The sequence below is a fragment of the Solea solea genome, chromosome 2, assembly GCF_958295425.1.
Source record: "Solea solea chromosome 2, fSolSol10.1, whole genome shotgun sequence".
In the NCBI taxonomy this organism is placed as follows: Eukaryota; Metazoa; Chordata; class Actinopteri; order Pleuronectiformes; family Soleidae; genus Solea; species Solea solea.
In genome coordinates, this window is record NC_081135.1 from 20,660,521 (window position 1) to 20,678,390 (window position 17,870).

General features: G+C 39.1%; 2 protein-coding genes across 2 annotated transcripts in view; one reads left to right on the forward strand and one right to left on the reverse strand.

Moving 5' to 3' along the window:
- Positions 1–749: 749 nt before the first annotated feature.
- dnajc15 (DnaJ (Hsp40) homolog, subfamily C, member 15) lies at positions 750–5,106 on the reverse strand. Its single transcript, XM_058654798.1, has 6 exons — positions 4,933–5,106; positions 2,465–2,516; positions 2,189–2,262; positions 1,670–1,746; positions 1,520–1,590; positions 750–1,074 (listed from the first exon to the last, which is right to left on the reverse strand). The coding sequence occupies exons 1-6, from the start codon at positions 5,035–5,037 to the stop codon at positions 1,004–1,006; spliced, it is 450 nt and encodes a 149-aa protein (XP_058510781.1). The 5' UTR covers positions 5,038–5,106; the 3' UTR covers positions 750–1,003.
- Positions 5,107–9,406: 4,300 nt separating this feature from the next.
- The window catches only part of adcy5 (adenylate cyclase 5), an 84,817-nt gene continuing 76,353 nt past the window's right edge, over positions 9,407–17,870 (forward strand). The window contains exon 1 of the mRNA XM_058614783.1: positions 9,407–11,733. Within this exon, the coding sequence (XP_058470766.1) occupies positions 10,801–11,733 (933 nt within the window). The 5' untranslated portion in view covers positions 9,407–10,800. The remainder of the gene's footprint in view (positions 11,734–17,870) is intronic.

Here is a 17,870-nt window from a genome sequence, read left to right on the forward strand (position 1 = left end):
TGTCATCGTGGTTGCTGGTGTTTTTCATGAATGCTGGGAAAACATTTGCACTAAGGTTTCCCCTGGGGCCTCATGCAGCTTCTGAAGGTCCCTGGGATTAATTCACTTTAGTGGCTCTTTTACTCTGTGGTAGTCGATTTTGTCAACCAGTTACTTGCTGTTCAGTTATATTTTGTGCTCCCTAATTAACCAACAACTTGGCTATTTTGACATTTTAATTTTTGGTGGTAACCCCGAGTGCTTCAGCTAATTATACCTGGTTTCCAGTGAGAGGAAGAGAACGAGACATGATTTATGTTACTTTTCCCGCAAGTTTATCAAGCACCAGCTCAGATATTCAACAATTGAAAAAGAACCTCAGACATTGATGATGTCATCTTATGAAATGTGTGTGTTTTGGTTTGTAAATTTTGAAGTTTTGCCATGGAGCAGGAAGTTGTAGTAACTTGAGTAAAAAGTGTCTCAAATCTGTCCCAAACCACAAAGACACCTACATGTCAATGATGTTCTCGCGCCACATGTAACTAGGCTTGACACAATTGAATCTCTCCCAAATTTCAAATCTATGTTTAGAGTCCCACCGTGGACACATCTAAAACACCAATATTCAGGTATAGTCACAGCGCCACCTAGGGGTAATGGGATAAAACATTTATAAGACAAACATCTTCCATTGTTAGAAACACAAACACTCAGTGCTCTTTTAGGAAAAGCTACACTGTCAAGATTACTAACAGTGAACACTATACTGACATTGATCACTTTATTAGGAACATCACACCGACAATGATCACTTTCAATACGGCAATGTAAAAAAAGAAAAGAAAAAAGAAATTATTACAAGTTAAAGTCCTTCAACTGACATGGGACCAAGAAGCGGGCACGATCACATATCTTGTCTCTTGATGGCAGTAATCCAGGTGTGGTATCCATATGATGAAGCTATTCAACAGTGATGAGATTATGCATGAAGTAATAGTCTTTAAAGTGATAACAGTGCAGGTCATCGCCGTGTCTCCTTGTCCAAAAGGTCTTTGGCCTCATTGATCTTAGCAGCCATATACGGTGACCCACCTACAGACACACACACACACACACACACTCAACTCAAAGTCACATCTATAACCAAGACTAGGCTAATGACGGAGATGTGTACTGTATATAATGTATGCACTGTATTGAAAAAAGTGCACCAAATCTATGTTCTGTTTGAGCTACAGTCCTTATCTTTTCTATGTTACTTTGTATATTGTGATCTTCTCATGTAGATCAACATAACCTACATGTGCCAGATGAGTGAATAATTAAAAATAATAATAATTACATCATTCAAAAAAAGTCTAAATGACTACAACATGTACATATAAGGCTCCATTAGTCACTTCAGCTGTTTCTATTTGAGAACAGACACAATTTTGAGGGTCAGAGGTAGACGCTGAGGAAAAAGAAAACCTGGCCCTGGTGAGAGGCGATTTAAGTGCTTAATGCAACATGGGAACGATTCATATTTGAAGCTTACCTTTATCTGGATGATTCAGGACCATGATCCTCCTGTGGGCCTCACGTACCTTGGACCTAGTGCTGGTTGGGCTGGATATAAAACACATTTATGTTAGAAAAAATATACTTAACCACCCTGAGAAATAATAACTACAGCACATGGTATTACCTAATGCCAAGAATGAGGCTGGCCTCTCGTTTGGACATCTTCTGATCAAAACCTCCTTTGTAATATGATGAGAAAGCCTAAGGGAACAGAGGAGCATTTAATTAATTGATTAATAACAGTAAGGGAAGTAGGGCCCAACCTATGTCGATTTTTGGAGGCCAATACTGATATTAAGGTGTTAGAAATTCCGAAATAAATAAATATACATTCCTGACATTTTGTTATTTCTTTATCAATTTATTATAAATAAAAATATAAATATGACCATATATATTGACATAAAATAGACAAAAAATGTTTGGATCTAAAAGTATTAGAATAAAACACTTCTTCTAACAGCCAATGCTGCTTTTTTAGCATTGTTTATTCTGCATAAAGTTTTTTTATATTGGCACATACACTATACACTATTTGGACAAAAGTATTTCGTCAATCCAAAAAGATGGGATATGTATGATGTTGCAGAAAAAAGCTGAATATAAGGACACAGCTGGAATAAGAGGTTTATTAATTACTCACCGATGAGGGCATTTTCTTTACAGTTTGGGAGAAGACCTGTCCAAGAGGCTTCCACAGCTGAAATGCATAGCGGCCTGTGTGTGGACACATTCAATTAGTTTCAATCTACTGAAACAATCAAACAGCAGTTAGGGCTGCAGCTAATTATAATTTTCAGAGTTGTTTGTGTTGGTTATTTCATCAAATAGTCTAATAATCATTAACTTGCTAAGAGAGTGTGTAAACAATACCAATACAATATTAGTAGTACTTACAATAATATTTAGTAATTCCTACCTGCAAAGCCTGCAGCAGCTACACCAAGTCCAACAGCTATCAGAGTTCCTCCCTGACAGCAAAACATTCAAAGCACTGTTAAACTTCAAGTATAACACTGTTGCTACTTTTATGTGGCAGTTTATTGGGTCCTGTTTGATTCACCATGGACTGTGTTGTGTCAAGTCTGCTTCCCACGTGTATACATATATATATATATATATATATATATATATATATATATATATATATAGCATAGTTAATTTTTATCTTATATTTTATTTTATTCTTTATTTTATGGTGTTTGGTACCTGGGGTGTTTCTCTTTCCAGTCTCCTGTAAAGTGTGACTCTAACTTTAACAGTGCTGTGTGTGGATGTTGGAGCTTTTAATTTCCCAGAGGGAAACTCCCAAAGGGATTAATAAAGTTGTCTGTCTGTCTGTCTGTCTGTCTGTCTGTCTGCCCAGTTGCATCTCCACTGTTTTTGACCTGAACCCAAACTATTTTTAACCTCTGTTAACCCAAACCACAGAGAGGGCGATACTATGGCAAACCGTTACTAGTAACTATCAGGGCTGTGGATTGGCAAGAATCTGGCAATATAGTTATGGTACAATATACTGCAATATATTGGGATCCCCCAAGAAATAGTGTTTAAAAAAACTAATCGTAAGAAAAACAATGCTATAAAATAATATGAATAAACAACATGGAGTTGTTTTTGTCTAGTGAGATGAGTAAAACAGCTAAAATCATGACGCCAACTAGAGGAAGAAGGCTTAAATACAACACAAAACCACTTACATGAAATTATAATATTATAAATGTATAATATTACAATATAAAAAGATTTGGAAACATTATTTCAGTCAATTATTACTTTAAAAATACCAATTGGTACATGTTGAAAAGCCTGATAAGTCACCTTTATAAGGTGGTACAACTTGTAAGGATTGTGCATTTGTGGACTGAAAACAGTTAAATGTGTGGGTAGTGACCCAAAATCGCCTGCAATATTCCCCTTTTGGTATTCATTCTTATTTTGACCTTCAAGTACTACCAGGTGATTGGCACCTAACTGACAGCACAATGAGGAGCCAGTGGCGATCCCATATCTCCAGAATCTGGGACTGAACTCCAACGCTCTCCTCCACAGAGCCAGGATCATCACAGGAGTACCTCCAGAATTTGGGAGTGGAGAGGATAGAAAGACATGGTGTGAGTCCAGACCTCAACCCAATTGAACACTGGTGGGATCAGCTTGGGCATGCTGTACGCACTAGCGTGACCAACACAACCACGCTGGTTGAACTTCAATAACTCCTGGTTGAGGAATGTAATGCCATTGCACAGCAAAATGTGACCAGGCTGGCGACCAGCATGAGGAGGTGCCTAGCTGTTGTTTGGATCTTCCACTTGTTAATGAGGTCGCTGTCAGTGTAAATTAATTAAGTGTAAAAATGGCCAATATGTTGTTTTTTTCCTTATTACTGTGGCAGAGTGCAATCATCCAATCAGCCAAGCAACTCAAAACAAGTGTGAAAAACAACAGGAGAATATTGCAGGGGATTTTTGCACATTTTATTGGGGCATGAGTACCCTAAAGGTAAAAGGTGAAATGGAGGATTTTTTTACGCAATTATGTTCATTCCATGTGTAATTAAGTCTTAATTGTTTTGTCTGCCTTTTTGTTTGCCGACAACATTGCACTAACCCTAACCTTGTTGTAAAGGTATAATACAGCACTGAATTGATACAATATCATTCCCTGAAATATCACAATATATTACTTTTTCAATACACCCCAATTAGTCATCAACTTAATTCCAACCAGTCATAATTCCAGGGGGATTGAAGACACCTTGAACTAGAATTATGAAATTCAAACTGATATGATGTACTTTAATTTAGCAGCAGATATTCACAATATGAAATGTGGATATCAACTGACTCAAAGATATCTGTTATGAAAACATGGCAGCCGAGTTCTCCCAAACATGGAACACTGAACTACTTACCATGATTGCTTGCACAATTATGTTTTAATCTGGGAAATACTTACTACTAAAATACTAAAACATTTGCTGATGATGATGGTTCAACGATAACGATAAAGATATTTAATCTTTAAATGACACATGAATGGAATAAGTTACGCCATTTGTCCTTGGAAGATTCGCTTTGAGGATAATATGAATGTCATTGTGGATGTATGAAATGTTCAGTTTGACTGGGTAGAAATGACTTACTCTCTGTGATATATATCCAGACTAGCAATTGAATGTTAACCGACCTTATCATAAGATACTGGTAACACATTTTGGGGGAGAAAACAACTCCGGTTCTGACGCATAAAGAGATTAATGACAGGTAGTTACATCATTATACGCCATAGAGGTTAACTGCCACAAACTATAGTCGATAAAAGACCCGACGGTTTGGTTTGAAAGCAAGCACAAACGTTTTCAGTATGAAAGTAGACACTCACAAGTCTCCTGTCTATCGCTGCGTCGCTGGCGGCCCTTGAGTTTGGAGTATATTCAGCAAATCGCATGTCTCCACCGTCAACGGTCATCCTGCCGGTGTTCGCCATGATGCAGATCTGTTGTTAACCCGGATGTTGTATTGCGTTGAACCTTTCAAAATAAGACTTATACCTATGCCTGAAGCTGCTTTACCGGGGCACATGCTTAGTTCGACTGCGGTTTAGCTGTCGGCCACTCTCAGTTTATCCTCAGTCAAAGCTGATTAGGAAACATGGAATCCTCACGTATCGTAGTCATCATGTTAAATGCACTGAAACGAAACTAGGCGATATGCGGCGTTACGAACATCCGATTTTCAAAATAAAAACCTTCACTTACCGTGAAATGCACCTCATTTCCAACATATGGGCTGCGGACCACTGATTGACCTCTCACAGTCACCTCTAATACATACTCTTCTATTGTCCTGGGGAAAAGATGTCTCATTATGTTGTGTTATTTTGTTATCCACTCTTAATACCACTATAGGCTTACATTTTTAATTAGTTTGTAAACATTTCAGTTGTGACCAATCACAAATATTTAAAGAATGATTAATATTGAGCAAAATATTGGTATTATTGGTAAAAGGGAGACGATATATTAATTTTATTGTTATATGTTCATTTCAATATTGTGTTACGTGCTCTGGGTGAGGGCTTCAGAAGTTTTTAGGGCCCTTAAGCCTCTGCCGTGTAAATACATTTCTACATTGCTGCTGCAAAACAAGAACGTCAGCCACTGGAGGTCAGCATATCCATTGGGCTTGTTCACCCAAAGAACATCCCTTCACATCCCCCTGATGGTACATACAGTACCATTCTGATTGTTTTGGTTTATGTGAAACCCTATCATTTGTGAAAAATAAACCTAATTAACCCAGATACTTGAAACATATCCCAATGAGTTTATATTTTGTATTAGGTGTATGTGAATAGTTTATGTACAACTTAGGTTATCAAACCCTTCAAAATTATTCTTTAAACTGTGTTCTTGGAAACTAACACCTTAAACCTTATCTGCTGTTGAAGTACTTGCTTTAATTGTCATAAAACAGAAAAGAAAATCAAAAATACAAAATATGGAATAGGTATATTTATATAACAGTAAAACATGTTTTGTGACAAATATTTGCATGGGCCCAGCATACTGTATACAGGTATAAACAATACTTTTATAACATGTTCAGCATATTCACTATGTTTATTACAAATACTATACTGACTTGCATGTATAATGCAAGATACTGATGAATGACTTTGACAGAAACATTGTTTGGTGTACCATTTAGCAGCACTGATGGGCTTCACCTGAATAAAAGCACACTGAAGCCAAACCTATTAGCCACATTATTAAGCATTCAGGCTCCAGAGAAAATTAATTTGGTGCATGTCACAAGTCAGGATGTGCATGTTTCAGGAAACTACCTTTTACCTGTGTGCTATTATTTAGATTTTAGATGTTATTGTAGTTTATTTAGTTTAATTATTTATGTGCATCTGCCTGCCACAAATATATATGTGTGTACACAGTGTTCTTAAAGGTTCACAAAATATTTAAACAGAGCTCTCTTTTTTTTTTTGTTACATGAGCCACTCATCATTGTTTTAGTACCTGGGGCTCATGAGTCACAAAGGGTGGATTCAGAAAGATGAAAAGGGTTTAAGGTTAAAGTAAAAAAAAGGTAAAGGTTGATGGAAGCAGTAATGTAACATTATGGAACACAAACAAAGTGGAAGAATTGCAAATTATTATAAAACTGTCATTGTTTCTTGATACAGGTTCTTACTTTTATCTCATGACATTTAAATGTTTTACTGTTTTTGTTATGCAGGTTTTGCAAGAAAGGGCAATACAATTATGCTGCGTCTGATTGTATCAATGCAACCTCAGAGAGTTAAAAGTCTGATGAAGCCTATGTATTTGTGTCTGGAGTTGTCATAGGAACAGTGGAGTGAAATATAAATCTTAAGCATAATGTTTTAGACAACAGTCCGCCCCTGCACAAAGCTCGGACTGTGCTATAAACTTGACCTTAAGGAAACTTCTTCAGCCAGAAGAAAATGGTGGTAACCAAAAGGATGGAGGATGATAGTTACAGATTACATGTGATTTGAATTGTTTAAAAACATACAGCATAACATAATTTGACTTCTGCAGTCAAATAAATGCATTTCTGTGATGACATTTACCGTAGTAGAAACTCGAGCTCCCTGAAGTGTACACACAGTTTTTTTCAATAATTGGATTTTTCTCATTAATCTGTTGTTGTTAGTTTCCTGGAATTATTAATTAGCAATACATTTTAGGTGTGTGTGCGAGTGTGTGTGTGTGTGTGTGTCTCTGTGTGTATTGTATGTGAGAGACAGGAAAGGGATAGAGCAAAGGACAGCAATCTCACAAGCAGTCATAAGACAAGAAGAAAAATTTGCTTCCCGACTTGAATCAGGATAAATTCAAATCTGATTTATATCTGAGTTGGCTTTTTATTTGATGAAGACTGCAATGAATAGAAGCTCCTGTTCTCGCCATTAACAGTGTTTCACCCTTGATGAATTCCAAAAAGGGCAAAGGGAATTCAGCTGGAGGTAAGTCAATCCCGGCAAACACATGAGGCTCCTTGTCACATGCCTCCACTTTATTTTAGTTAGCACACAATGTGTTCTTAAATGACACAAATGCTCTTTTCTTGCATGTAAATAGCCACAGACTGCCAATGTAATGTAAATGTTTAGAGATGTGAAAAATCACAGGTGGTTACCACACATTGTTCCTGCCCACTGCCGATAAAGATAGACTCTTAATTTAACTATTATCTTGATCAGTCGTGGCGGCCCTGCAAAGATGTTAGGGGCTGCTTTCTAAGGAAGTCCTTTTTATTTTTCTTATTTTCACTTTAAGGACAAATTCTATTTAACACTAGTAAACAGAGAAAATCCTCATATACAGTAAACCCATTTGACAAATGAATAATTTCTCACATTTCTAAAGGAGAAATTAGTCAGTTTCTTTCAAAATAACTGAAAACAAGTGATTCATAATACACTTTAAAGGTTATAGAGAATAAATTAAGAATGATAAGAGCATGAGAATTAGATAAACTGTCTAAAACAAAAGAGTAAACAGTAAACACATCTGGTGACATCTGTTTGAATTGTACAGATACAAAAGCTTGAAAATGCTTGTTTAATGGCCTAACATAGACATTTTTGTTTACATTATATCAATTGTATTAGTATTATTCATAAACATACAACGTTGAAGAAAGACTGAGGATCAATAAATTACATTTAATTAAAATCAATCATTTAAACATTCAATTTAAAGACACAATGTAAAGAAGAGGTAGCACTTTGTAAATTCACAATTATATCCGACTCCTTTTGGACTCGCACATTGGAATGAGATCTAGACTAAATCAGAATAGAATTCTGTTTTATTGCTAAGTTTTTGCCTAAAATTAAGGCAAATTAAATTAAATTAAAAAGATTAAAAATTACTGTGCAAAAAAAGAGGAATACATACAACACAGAATTAGGATTGAATATTTAAAAATAAGAGTACAAATGTGCATTTGTGCATGATACATGTGACTGCATATGCAGAACATAGCATATGTTTCATGGGATGTAAAACAGATCTGTTTTAGTTCAGTGTATATCTGTTTATTTCTCTTTTCATGTTGCAAGTGTTTAATTATTTACTTATGTCTGACCAGTGGCGTTTGAGTTCCACCATCTGTACCACTGCGAGAGGGCCAGCTGTTCATGTCCTTTAAAAAAATGATTTTAATGAAAATTAGGCTGTAGGTAATTGTCAACATTTCTGTGGTTACAGGTGGGCATAGTTTTGTTTTGATTGATTGTTTTGACAAAAGTTGAATCAGCAACCATGGGTAAGATGCTGCCTGTGTCTCTCATACCTAAGTCTGCCTAGGTTTCTGATTATTCTTGTCTTGTCTAATATTGATATTGATATTGATACAAGTTGAGGTTACAGTTATTGTAGTCATCTGTCTCTCTATTAGCTTTTGTCACAAATTGCATTACTGTCTACATTTCACATTCTGTATTTTATGTTTCCGCTCTTAGTTAATTTGATGTTTTGTTTGTAATCTGCTGGACTTCTTTCTGTATTATGTGATACCTGTCTGTCCGTCCTGGGAGAGGAATCCTTCCTCTGTGGCTCTGCCTGAGGTTTCTCAGGCAGAGGGTTTTTGTGGAGTTTTTCCTCACTTGATGAGGGTCTAAGGATAGAGCTGTACAGACTGTAAAGCCCTTTGAGGCAAATTGTGTTTGTGAAGTTGGGCTGTGTAAATAAAATTGACTTCACTTTTATTAATTATAACTTTTTTCTCAATCTTAAATGTGTCCAAGTTAAAATTGTTTTTCAAAGGCGGAGACTAGTTGTGGTTTAAGGATTACCCACAAGATGTTATTGGGACATAAGTTAGGAAGATTTACTAAACCTAAACTGGGGTTTAGTGAAGGTAAAATGATTCAACCCCCAGTGTGCGTGGGTGTGTGTGTGTGTGTGTGAGGGCTCATCCAGCTGTGAGTCCAGACCCGCCCATTCATCGAAAGCGCCCGGGGGTCCTCCGATGTGGATTGACCGGCCTGTCATCCAATGAAAACCCGCCAAAGCGTGACTCACCCTCCACTGTTTCCAATGGAAGCGCCGCGGAGAGGCGGGCCACAGGAAGCACACTTGGTTGAATGGCCATTAAAGCTGCAATCAGCGGTAAAAACATGCTATGATGCCGCGCTCGAAACAGACACCGAGCGGTTTGTCCGATGCTGCGAGCGCGCACATTGGCACCGGGTAGATACTTAATGAAATGCTGCCGCACAGTCGCGGTTTCGTTGCGCACGGAGTCAGGCTACAAATGAAATCCGGAGTCGCTCTCTGGGGGATTGGACAGTGATGGACAGCTGTTGGACACTGATTCGGCGCAGAGTGTTAACTGACCGTGCGGCGATAAACTGACCGTGTGGTGACACAGGGCTGTACTATGGAGCAAGGAGCTGTTGTTCGCTGCTGCTGCTGCTGCTGCTGCAGGAGGAGAAGGAGGAGGAGCGGCTGAGTTTTCTCCTGCGCTCTGATCAGCGCAAGTGTGCGAGGATCGTGATGATGCTTTTTGGCCAAACGTGAGGCTCCACTGTCATCCACGCTGCAGTGTTTGGTCAGTCCAGGTGAATTCAGACTTGACGGGACCAGATACGAGCTGCCAACATGACGCTCGCTTTTATTATTTCTCCCAAAGCGATTATTTTTACACAAACCGTTTACAAGAGGACAGCAAACATGTCCGCAGATCTAACGGGTGTACGGCGTGATTGATGGTGTTGCGCTACGATGATGATCTCCAGGGAGGATCTGATTTGTGAAATGGCTTTAAACATCTACAACACCCGCTGCCGTGCAGCCTCTCAGTGGATGGCAGTTAATTGGGCCCAATGATGTGGAGACAAATCCACCTGGACTATAATGTTCCCTCCTCTCTGCGAAACTGACTCCTCTGTGACTTTTGCGCATGTTCAATAGTTTTTTTTTATTCCCAGAGCTTTTATCACTCCTGCTAATTGTTTTTGCATAATCCCATTTCAAAATATTGTTTTGCCACTTTAGTTGGAGAGTAAATATGTGGCATATTGTAGGTTATTGACACTACTTTTTAAGATTGGAAGAGTTTTGATTGCGGCCAAATATGGGATATTCAACTTACAACAGGCATTTGTTGCCCCTCATTTTTGGGACTTAATAGTTTCCTGACATTTTTTGTCACTGGAGCAAAAGTTATCCTTATTGAAGCACATTGTGTTCACATTGCGATGTCCAGATCTAACAGTGTCAGCCCACCCGGAGTTGGTGCGCCTGGTTTGAGGGGAGGGACCGAGCTCAGATCAGCGTGGGGAGAGTCTGAGTCCGTGGCCAACGGGTGCCCATACTCAGCCAGATCCCCGCGCAAGAAGCTCACCCGGACTAACAGTCGGTGGAGAGACGACGATGATCTGGAGCACCGGCAGCCCGGGCGCGCCACCACGACCGTCAGCAGGGTCAGCTTCAGGTCCAGGTCGGCTTGGCAGGACCATGGCGAGGAGAACCGAGAGCGCGCGTCCCCTAAACGTCCAGACGACGAGGTGAGACCCAAGTCTGTGGAGCTGGGTCTGGAGGAGCGGAGAGGCAAGCACCCGAGGACCAACGAGGAGGAGGTCATGCCCGATGTGAACTTTTCTTTAGTGGCGTGCTGCACCGGCGTCATGCACATTTTCAAATCCAAGAAATTCCAGTCGGAGAAGTTGGAGCGGCTCTACCAGCGCTACTTTTTCCGCCTCAACCAGAGCAGCTTGACCATGCTGATGGCGGTGCTGGTGCTGGTCTTCACGGTCATGCTGGGCTTCCACTGCTCCGGTGGACCAGCGAGGCCGAGCGTCACGTTCGTGGTGGTGTTTTCTGTTGCCATTTTCCTCACACTCGTACTCATAGTGGTGTGCAACAGGAACGGGTTCCACCAGGACCATATGTGGATTGTGTGTTACGTGGTGATCCTTCTGGTGCTGGTGATCCAGGTGATCGGGGTGCTGCTGGTACAGCCCAGAAGCGCCTCAGAGGGAATCTGGTGGACCGTGTTCTTCATCCATGTCATCTACACTCTGCTGCCGGTCAGGATGCGCGCCGCAGTCATCACTGGAGTTATACTTTCTGCCATCCACGTGGCTGTTTCCTGGGTTTTAAACGGCATGGACAGCTTTCTGTGGAAGCAGGTATGTAAATGTAACCATGTGCTTTGTTCTTAAAGTTGGACAGTAGCACAGACAAGGAGATGATGCTCCTGATGATTCACACCAATTAGGCACAGTAGAGCAGAGGGAGCTGCTCCCTGCTGCTGAACTTCAATGTCACTCATTGTCAATAAGTTCCTCACACCTGTGTCATGTGGAGAATTTCTAAGTCACCAACTACTCCCACCTTCATGAAGGATACGTTTTCACACAAGTGAAAACAATACATGTGCCAAAACAATACATATGAATGGAGACTGTCCAAAATCATAGAGTCAGAATTGGTATTTATTGCCTAGTACATTTACACATGCAAGGTATTCAACTTGATGTTTTGGTGAATTTTAAATAGAATACAATTCGAAATTACAAAAATAAAAAGTATACAGTAAAACAAAAAACTAAACTAAACTCATGAGCTGTAGTTTGACAGCCCCAAAACAACAACATTCAGTGTATTCTACAATATATCTTTCAGGTTGTTTTTTTTGTTAAGTTTAAAAATAGATACACAAAAGTGCTCAGCATAACAAAACATATACTTAACAACACTTACAATTGGTTTCTAAAAGCTACATGCTCTATTTGCAAATAATAAATACATGGAAATCCGGAAACAAAGTCGTCACTCAGAAAACAAAGATTTTGATGTAAAAATTAAAGGTTTTAGTGCAGTGCACAACATTCAGAGTTCAGAAAAAATGTGTAAACCCACATTAATAAGAGTTGAAGAGTTTTTAGAGAAAGATGAGAGGCAGTGTGAAGCAGCCACTTCACTCAGCTTTAAAGATGAGGACCATTCCACAAAAGCACCTTTTTAGATGTGATCCTGCCTAAATCGTTTTGATGGATTTGTGACTATTGTGTTAACCAAATAAAGTAATTTTTTTAGTTTATTTGAAGATGCGTGGCCTGATGTTCAAAGAAGCTTCCTGTGCTGAAACACAAGTACTAGAGTGAAGTTACAACTTTGGTAAAACATGAATAGAATTTTGACATGATAATGCAGCTAAAATTGCACGACAACTGTAAACGTATTAAAAGAAACAATCAATCTACCAACCAATTATATTTTATGGTCTCCACAGGGAAATATTTTTGGGCTTAAGTGTTAAAACAGCTGCAGAACAATACACAGCACAGCAAAGATAACAGCCTATTAAGAGCATGCACATATAATTCACTGAATATTTAATTGCACCTGACCTAAAATGAAAGTTAATGAAAATTCATTAAAATATAGGAAAGACGTGACATTAAAACCCAAGACTCAAACATTGTAAAAGCAAGGCATTAAACGCTCATAAACAGAAAGAAAGAGCAAAACAGACAGATAAACAAAAGCAAAGACACTATACTAGATTTCAGCAACTCCCACATATATGAAAGGACATTAAATGACATAAAAAGTCCTGTCTCGTAACTTTCTCTCACCAAGGCTGCAGCAAGTCCCTTCAACACACACGTAACTGCTGCTAAATTGGCTAATTGAGCTGGTGATTGATTCACAGTCACTTCCTATGAGATGTAACTTCTGGTTGCCATGGAAAGCACAGCTGTATGCACTGTGAAGGCAACCACAAGGTGTTAAGTGTTATTAACAGTCGGCCTGTGTGTTATACTAAACCAAAGATCAAAGTGATTATTAAATTGTTAATGTTGTGGCAAGAAACTGAGAATATTTCAGTTTGAGACACTCGGCCTTTCAATACTGGTCTTTGAGCACATTTGTTACAAGAGACATGAATTTATAATGAAGTGAGGAGGAAGCTGCTGGTGAAATGCCTGAAATTGAAGCTGTTTACAGAAGGAAAAATATGTTCGCCCTTAGCTGTGGAAAGACTGATTTTTAGGTTATTTGTTTTACTTCATCCTGACTCGTAATGAGCCTACGGTTTCAAGGGATATTGTGTTAATGCGCTGCAGAGCCTATGTTCCCCATAAACTCTAAATGCCTGTGGCAGTGTTTTTACAACATCGATATTACTTTTAAAATGTTTGTCCTCGGAGTGTGGAATATTTCGTTAAAGGTGCTCACGCGAATGGTTTTAATTATCCACCATTATTTAAAGGTACAATTAACAGCATTGTACACTGAGTTCTATAACTCAGGATTGTTAATCCTAAACTGTGCGTGCACTGAAACGTCTTACTCTGCAGCTCCTTACTTCCCTCCTCATTGTTTTGGCTCAATTCACTGTTTTTATCAGGCCTTGTGTTGCTCATAAACATTTTTTTCCCAACAATGCAGCTCCTCTATGCTTAGACTTTTTTTTTATGATTTGTGATCAGTGTGGTAATGGATACCTCACCCTGAACTTTGCTCTTTTAAATGCCGTACATAGCACACCATCATGTCCCACTATAGCCTTACTCGTCCTCCTTCACAGTCCTTGGAGGAGAATTGACCTAAACAAACATGAACAGATAGTTTTACTGTATGGCCATAAAGACATTAGTTGGCAATAAATATTGGTGGGCAGTGGACTGAATGTGGTGATATTGTGTCAAATGGACATTCAGGGGTAATTGCACTAGATTCTGAATTTATGTTGAAAATACAGTATGGAAACCAAAGAGTGGAGAATTTTGTAGCAGCAGAATATTTAGTACTTTTAAAAGAAGTTAATTTACCACATATAGATGTAATGTTCACAACTTTAGATTTGGCCACAATTTGATAACAAATATTGGGCAATTTTTAAATTTAAGAGGCTTGCACATCAGCTATCTCACAACATGCTCCAGAAACTGGAAAAATGTAATGTGACACATTAGGGCCATCACTTCTGTGTTCAATTGTAAAATAAAATAAAAGTACTCAAACAGAGCAATGTTGCAGTATCAGCGGCTGCTTGAGCCATCTAGGCCATCATCAGTGCATCAGCGGAGAAAAGGATGTGTTGGACACCGGAAACGTATTTCACGTATTTCATCTCTTTTTGTTTCTTTTTGTAATCTAGTGTATGTTTATAAAAGCAAAAGGCAGGCTCGACTTGTAGTTTCTGTGTGAATGGCATATGGCCCCTCATTTTTAGTATTTTTGTCTGAAAGTCACGTTGTCATTTGATGTGTTGATATGAGTGTGTGGGAACGAGCTTCTGTATTTGTTGTTTTTTCCTCACAATGCTGTTGTTTTTAGCATGTCTTCTCTCTCCTGTTTACATAAGACCCCACTTTCCGCTGAGTTAGACCGCAAATGTTTATGTGCGATCCCATGATAATGCCATTTTGCAGATTTTTTTTTCAGCTTTTTAGAACGCAACATCATTCAACCTCATACCCTTTACCATTACTTTCTTCTTCATCTGTATGATGCCATTCCAACTGTGGTGCTAACAGAACTCGACTCGCCTCGGCATGGCTCGGCTCGACTCTACACAGTTTGGTTGGTTTTCCATTACAATATAGTACAGTACAGCTGCATGAAACTGCTGTAACACTGTTTTGTACGCGACACACACAAACTAGTGACTGTGAGTAAAACAGTTATTTTTGATGTACTGAATCATTAGAATCAGTGAATTAAATGGATTTTGTACATGCAGTACTTCCTGCATGACCGGAGCACAGACGCCGTCACTGACCTGAAATACAGTGGCAGGGTTTGTGATGGGGCTCGCCGCTCGCATTCGCAGGCTTTCAGCAGTGCCATTACTAGATACACCAAACTCCTCTGAGATTGAGATTTTACAAATGTCCTTGCTAAATGTTGGAGATTAATGCAAGTTTTCAGGATTTTTGATTTTTGATTTTTGATCTACAGTTTGGCATTGTTCGGTTTGATTCTTGTGTCGGACGTCTTGCTCATGACTCTTTCAGTGACGACACTGGAACGTCTGATGACGTCACGCATAGTATGGTGGAGGTGTATATGGAGGTGGCTCAGACTTAAGACAGCAGTTGACCGGCAGCTCCCGTGTCCTCACACGCTGAAATGTCTACTGGCATGTAAAAGTAGAATAAGATACCATAGACTTAAATCTGTTCCTTCTCTCCCTGATGGCAGCCATGTTAGAGAGAGAGTGAGAGAGTGTCTGGCTCCCGGGCAGGTCCATGGAAACTCTTGAGTTCACACATGATGGGCTTTTAAAAATTGAGGCATCAGAACCAGTATTGTCTTATGATGCTATGCATTCTTTGTCATTTTAAAAACCTTAGGCTTGAGGTTTCAACACTCTGGTTAGTTCACATCTTTTAAACCCCATACCACTCAAATTTTTTCCGTTTCATGTAGTCGTGTAGCCCTAACTGACACTGCCTCCAGGGATAGCACAGCATGATCTACCACGCTTCCCACACTCTTTGCAGTGTCATATGAGGCTATAAACAAGTTTTTGTTTTATGTATTGTATTGTATATGTAGTGGCATAGATGTTCCAACATCTGTAAACAGACTTTGATGTAAAATCAGTGGAGTTCCGAGCCTTTCTGAAGTCAACACTGCAAATCTCCTTTCCAGCCTCTGTCGTGGCAGAGAGTTTTAAGCAACCATGTGATTCATTTGCGTCGTGCAATATTGGCCCCCAGTTTTTTCCAGTTTTGACTCACCTAATCTTTGCAATTCTTGAGATATTGTGGATTTTTAAACAGGAAGCTCCTGAGTTACTGTTTCCTGGGAGTGTTTGGATGAGAAGCTGCTTCTATTCCTCTCTATAAATTCATGGAGAAGGGCATGTAAGCGGACCAGCTCTAGCTGGGGGGGATTACACTGGTATTTAGTCAGTCTAGTTGAATTGCTTATCACTCATAATGTGTGTAAATTCAGAACAGATGTCTATTTCATATTCCCTCCTTTACCTGTCTTCATACTGCCATCCCTCCAAGATCCTAACCTGCTTGTAGGAATGTTTTAATTTCCCTGTGAGACTTGATCTTGTGGTCAGACTTTAAACCACTTCCCTCCTCAGTGGGACAAAGTACATATGTGCTTCAGAGGACTGAGACAGATGTCTAAATCAAAATGTAAACATCAGTTTTCATACAACAAATAACCTGCTCCCCTGTTGCATTATCCAAATATACTGTTTCAGCTGCTGTTTGCGAACACCCAGAGGCCGAGAAGTGTGAAAGAGGATGAGTATAGGATGGGACTGTATCTGAACATGGATGCATGGGAGACCTGAGTACTTTACAGAAACCACTGCTGACGCATTCCCCTGTGAGTCCAGAAAACTGAGCTCTGTATCCTGTAACTTAGCAACAGATTCTATTTCTCAACCGCCAACCAGCTCCTCTTAGTGCTTCCCTGGGAACACCTGTGTATATTTTACCTCCAGTCTTCGACTGCCTGCACATCATTTGTGCACTGGGCCAAACAGATAGTCATATAATTTATGTGGTGTGCTCCTTGATATCCCCTGTGTTGTGTTATTTCTCTGTCTCTCACAGTATGCAAGATATGTGCATTGTGTTCTGTATTTATGCGTCATTCTTGACTGGTAGACTGTATTTTATGCTCATGAGCACAGTCCTTATCAGACTAAATCTGGAGAAAACAGATATCACTGTAGAGAGTTAATAAATTGCTGTTTGAGAATTGGTTAAGCTAGAGTGGGATTTGTTGGTAGAGGTTTTTATTTTAAATACTGCATAGCTCATCTAATTCGTCCAACAGACTGAGATACCCCCTTAATGAAGTTTTCCATGGTCAGTGTAATGCAGTTGTCACGATGCACTTTTCTGACATTTCAACATTTCTGACGGGGTTGAGGGTTAGTTGTCTGTCACTGAAGTTACACATTTAGTTGCTTTTGCTGTTTATATCTTCTTAACATGGAACTAAAGACTGAAAATGCCACTAAATAGACATTTGAACAACTATCATATAGTTAATAAAGAGGAAACAGCTCGTCACTTTTAAGTCAGTCAGCCAGTTTCTGTTGTGACAAGCTGATTATTTGACAGAAGTTAAGACTAATGGATCATTTCCACTTTGGCATTGTGTTGTTTTTTTCTGACTTGCTTCATCCTGCTCATCTACCCTTTTATTGGCTTTAATTCAGACTCATTGTGTGATTATTTGCAAGGGGAATGAAAGAATAATTATGATAAATACATCTCTATGGAATTATTCATCCAGAAAAAATATATTTTCTCTTGATAAAGTGGACGGCTCA